This window comes from Oncorhynchus gorbuscha, linkage group LG13 (assembly GCF_021184085.1).
Source record: "Oncorhynchus gorbuscha isolate QuinsamMale2020 ecotype Even-year linkage group LG13, OgorEven_v1.0, whole genome shotgun sequence".
In the NCBI taxonomy this organism is placed as follows: Eukaryota; Metazoa; Chordata; class Actinopteri; order Salmoniformes; family Salmonidae; genus Oncorhynchus; species Oncorhynchus gorbuscha.
Window position 1 is genome coordinate 60,363,091 of NC_060185.1, and position 5,495 is coordinate 60,368,585.

The 5,495-nt window shown below is 46.8% G+C and overlaps 1 protein-coding gene across 1 annotated transcript; it reads right to left on the reverse strand.

Moving 5' to 3' along the window:
• Window positions 1-490: 490 nt before the first annotated feature.
• LOC123993231 (early growth response protein 1-like) lies at window positions 491-4,997 on the reverse strand. Its single transcript, XM_046295139.1, has 2 exons — window positions 4,283-4,997; window positions 491-3,158 (listed from the first exon to the last, which is right to left on the reverse strand). The coding sequence occupies exons 1-2, from the start codon at window positions 4,491-4,493 to the stop codon at window positions 1,831-1,833; spliced, it is 1,539 nt and encodes a 512-aa protein (XP_046151095.1). The 5' UTR covers window positions 4,494-4,997; the 3' UTR covers window positions 491-1,830.
• Between the last annotated feature and the right edge of the window lie 498 nt (window positions 4,998-5,495).

Consider the following 5,495-nt stretch of genomic DNA (forward strand, 5'->3'; position numbering starts at 1 on the left):
CAAAATATAAAAACAATATCATTGAATGATTTGAATCTTGTTTAAACACTTCCACTCATGCACAAAGAGCAGGGGACGAGGTTCATAACAATTAGCCTAACATCTCAAAGTAGCATGTTCTGTCGATGAAATCATATCTAAGTTTCATATCTAAGTTGCTAGTCCTCATCTTCGTATAGTCTATATAGTCAATCTTTCAAATGAGAGTTCAACAGGACAACAGTGATCAATGCAGTGACCATGAAATCATGCTGGGAAATGTCTCTTCAATTAGGCTCAAGGTCCCCATGATGTGGGAACTGTGGGGGAATCCACCTTTTGAGCATGCACATATCGGAATTTGATACAGCCTATTATGTGCACATATGTATAGGCTGTGTATGGGATGGATGGGTCGAGGGTGAGGATGAGATGCTCCAATATGATTTATGTAATGTACCAATGGAAATATTTGAAACCGGTCAATAATAAAGTATGGAAGGCAATTCTATACATATATATTTATATTTTATTTATATTTCATTTCTGGGAGGATATCATTTACACCAAATATCCCATTGGCAGTTAAGCGCATTCAATGTGTTGAGAAGCCAGAAACAGTCACTTGATTTTACAAACACAAATACAAAATAAAGATAAACCACAAAATAATGAGCCGCATGTATATAACATACAAAAGAATCCCATGCCTACTCAGTAGGTAAGTACAACGTTCCAACAAGAAGATGTGGATATTGACATTTTTTTTTCTGTTAAAAAAATATAGTTTATCATTTTGCTTACATTCTAAAGAAATGAAGCAGTGCCCTCATATCGTCTCGTCCCTTTCTTTCCTTCCTCTTTGTCTGAGTTTAACGTACATTCTGTAACAAAAATATCCCTTCAACCCTTAAGGCGAGACGCAACGCATCATCTCTCGCACACAGCCATGTCTAAAACATCAGCAAGGCTTCACAAAAAGGCACCAAAAACGGGAACGTTGGCTGTTTAGGTTTTTTGTTTTTTTTACGTTTTTTTTTCTTCCACATAAACAGACTGATATGTCAGATGATGTGAGAACGAGAAAGATAGTACCAGTGGAGGATATTTACAAAACAATAGAAACTAACATCACTCTTAACACATGCTTGAATACTTTAAGTGCTTATTTCATCATCAAACAATGTTTTTTTTTAAAGAAGAAAAAAAAGAAATTTAAACGCATCACAGCATCGTCATCACTACATCATAGAGAAAGTACTAGAATAGAAAATATGGCCCTGCTCACTTCAAATAATACAATGCAAATAGGTTTTTCACATCAATGGTACCAAAGAATGGGGGATAAAAGAGCAAAACATGGCACGAGTACGTACAATATACATATTATGTAGCTTATGTATATCATTCAATGTCTTTTGTAATGTAAATGATAGCCTCGGAGGGAAAGCGTGCCTTAGTACCAGGCAATGTTCAGTCTGTCTGTCTGTTTGTCTCTGTCTGTGCGCTCACTAATAGGAACGATGCCGGTTTCAACTCTGGCTCTAGAAAGTCTTGTATGCTTTGTTTGAAGCACTGCATTTGCTTTATCAACAGAGAGAGAGAGAGAGAAAAAAATCCCTTTTTGTCTACTATATTGTCTTTGCCCAGTCCTTGACGTGTGTTTATTTTTATCTCTTCTTCAGGTGAATCTGAGGATTCACTGAACAGAGCTTGCGGAGGGAGCAGGCAGAAAAGTGCTTTTCAGAGGGTGAATAACAAGTCTTTTGATGTTGATTTCTCCCCTCAAAGAGATTGTAAGGAGTGGTGAGGAGGAGGAGAGAATAAAAAGTGTTTTCTCTTTGTCTTTACTTAGCAGATCTCGATTGTCCTTGGGGAGAGTGTGGACTGCATGTCTGACAGCGGGGTGGGAACCGGAGAGGAGTAGATGGAGGCTACGGAGGAGGGGAAGGAGGAGGCCATGGAGGACTGAAAGGTGCTGGACATGGACATGGAGACAGAGGGGTAGGTGGTGGCGATGGAGGGAGAGGGGTACGAGGTGTGGATGGGAGAGGAGTAGCAGGATGTGACTGGGGAGGGGTAGGAGGAGACCGGGGAGGGGTAGGAGGTGATGGGAGAAGGGTAGCTAGAGACAGGGGAGGGGGCTGATACTGAAGCTGCTGCTACAGCTACCGCCCCAGCCATCCCACCTTTCTCCGCCTTCTTGTCCTTCTGCCTCAGATGGATCTTGGTGTGCCTCTTCCTCTCGTCGCTGCGGGCAAACTTGCGTCCACAGATCTCGCAGGCGAAGGGCTTCTCACCGGTGTGCGTGCGTATGTGCGTGGTCAGGTGGTCACTGCGGCTGAAGTTGCGCATGCAGATACGGCACTGGAAGGGCTTCTGGCCCGTGTGGATGCGGATGTGGCGTGTCAACTCGTCTGAGCGGGAGAAACGGCGGTCACACGTCTCCACGGGGCAGGCATACGGCCTCTCGTGGGGCGGCGTCTTGCTGGGACGATTGGGGTACTTGCGCATGCGGCTGGGCTTGATCAGCTGGGACTGGTAGACACTCTTCAGGTCTTGGGAGCCCGTCTGGGTGGCGAAGGCTTTGATGGTGGACAGGGGGGTGAGGGAGGGCTGGCCTGACCCATTCTGGAAGGGCTTCTGGTCAGGTAGCAGGCTAATCTCCCCCTGCTGCTGGGGGAAGAGGTAGTCAGGGATCATGGGCACAGGGAAGCTGGTGCCACACATCTTCCCGTTGGGGTAGGCTGGAGGGTTGTACTGGAGCGACCCTCCGGCTGGGCTGGGGAAGCCCTGGCCCTGGTCGGAGAAGATGTCAGGGCTGGCGCTGGAGTAGGTAGGAGCAGCTGAATAGATGGGGTTATTCTCACTGTGGTGGACAGAGCAGCTCAGACTGGAGCTCTGGGAGGAGATGGCGATGGACGAGATAGAGGAGGACAACGAGGAAGAGGTGCCGGTCTGAGAGGCGGAGGAGGACGGAGCGGAGGTGGAGGGGGTGTTGATCCCCACCAGCCCACTGACCAGACTGAATAGGGGTTCGGCCCACAGGCTGTTGCTGCAGTTGGTGGCTGGCTCCAGGGTGAAGCGGCCAGTGTAGGAGATAGGAGGCAGCCGCTGGCTGGAGTAGCTCTGCTCGCCCATCGACTTTTCACAGTTCATGGAGATATCAGGTAACGTATCTGCAGAGAGAAAGAGGGAAGGAGACATGAATCAATTAATATGCAGGAGGGAGGGAGGGAGGGAGGGAGGGAGGGAGGGAGGGAGGGAGGGAGGGAGGGAGGGAGGGAGGGAGGGAGGGAGGGAGGGAGGGAGGGAGGGAGGGAGGGAGGGAGGGAGGGAGGGAGGGGGGAGGGAGGGAGGGAAGGAGGGGAATCCTGCCAGAGAGGTGGACAGTGTTGCCCCTCTCCTCTCTAAGAGCAGCAGGTGCCTACTCGAAGCAGGAGAACCAGCCTCCCTCCCTCCCAGCCAAGCAACCCCAGCACTTTCCCACCTCTAAACTCCCACACCAGACATTTCCTCCACTAACCAAAAGATGGACAAGAGCTGTCGTGCAAGTCAAGCCAAGCCATCTGCATGCATTTTTTAAAGATATATTTTTTAAAGCATTTTTTTTCTTTCTGTCACGCACACACACACACACACACACACACACACACACACACACACACACACACACACACACACACACACACACACACACACACACACACACACACACACACACACACACACACACACACACACACGAGCCAAGCTCTTGAAGTCCACCACATAGCCTAAGGCAATTGATTACTGAAACTGCAGTTCAGCTGGTTTTAGGAATGCAATTTGAATTTAGCTCTAGACTGTCTGAAGGTATGCAATGAGTGAGCAATGCTGAAGCTCAAATACAATCCAATAGTGATGAAGAGCTACAATTTAATTTTTCAAATTCTCGATTTTTTGGGGGGTTATGTATTTCCAATCATCATTCATTCAATTGCTTTATTATATTTCATTACTTTATTTTATTTTTTAAATATCTAAACATCAACAGAAGTAGAAATATCTCATTCAAAGAGCATATTCAAGATATCAAGGGTCTTCTCTTGAAGCTGGAATGCAATTAATAGTTGCCAGCTGATCACAAATAATGATCATGCATTATTATGCATTATGTATAAACTGTTTCATACCATGCATTCTGCTAGTTGCAGAATGCAGTCTATCATACAATACAATACAATACAATACAATACAATACAATACAATACAATACAATACAGTAGTTCCATACAGCAATAGACCAAGGATATACTCTTACCTCCAGTAATGTGGTCATACTGCTCTCCTGGCTCCCCCGATCCAAAACCTGCTCCCTCGGTCGCCGAGGCAGAGAGGTAGGGGGTCCCAGCGGAGCTCAGCATCATCATCTCCTCCAGCTTGGGATAGTTATCCATGGGAGAATGGGGGAAGCTGAGGGGGTCTGAGATCTGCAGGGCTGGATGGAGCATCTCTGTCTTGGTTGCTGCCATACTCCAGGGACGTGGTGCTGTAAGGGGCTGAGGCTGCGCTGGAGAGGAGAGCAGTGAGGCTTGGTGCAGGCTGGGCAGAGTGGTGATGTTCCTCTCTGAGGCGGAGGAAATCACCAGTCCACTTTCGGGAGCAGGGTCAGACTTCTTTCCCTCTTTTCTCTCTGGTTCTCCAAGAGTATTCTTGTCTTGTTCCTCCTCTTGTCCAAGATGAGTAAAAATCCACTTTTTTTTCTTTCAGAGAAGAGTATTCAGATCCCTTTTACTCATTCCCTAAAATTAATGAGAAATAATCATTAATATATTTTTTCTTTTCACTAGTTGAATCCAATAAGGGTGTTGCCCTTTTGGATAATGTGTTGTTGTTGTTGCTTTGAAGTCACTTTTACTTTTTGAGTGAAAATGTTCTTAGTTAGGGAGATAGCGCTGTATGTGTGCGTGTGTATCTGTCTATCTCTGCTCTAAGTTTTGCTGTTCTGAGCTCTGAGGGCGCACTCTCATGCTCAGAGAATCCCCACTCCTTTATATACCCTTTCTCCGTGACGTAGATGTCCATATATGGAGTGAAGGAAGCCCATATTTAGGCACTGCAGTGGAGAACACATGACGTTGGCCAGGGGGAAAGCAGAGAGGAGACACTTTATACTGAACCAGCGCAATAAATCGCGGGAAGATAACCGCTCTTCCTCAACCCTGAATCGATGCATCTTCATAGGATAATCCCTGCTAGAGAAAACGGCATAAGTCTTGCTGTCTCCCTGATGGCCCATAGTTCAGATTCGGATTTCCCATCTGTGCAGCAGCCTGCGCGCTTGCCGGAAAACCCGGCTCCGCCATGCCATATAAGGTTGTGTCTAAGTAAGGAACTATTCCGGTGGGTTTCCATTTCCTTGCCCTTATTTGGAGCTTCCTGGGGTAGCGCTGATCAGTGCTTGGCAGCAGTGAATGAGAGTCAGAGCGCAGCTCAAGTCCAGCGCTCTACTCAGTACACGGTACAATAAGTAA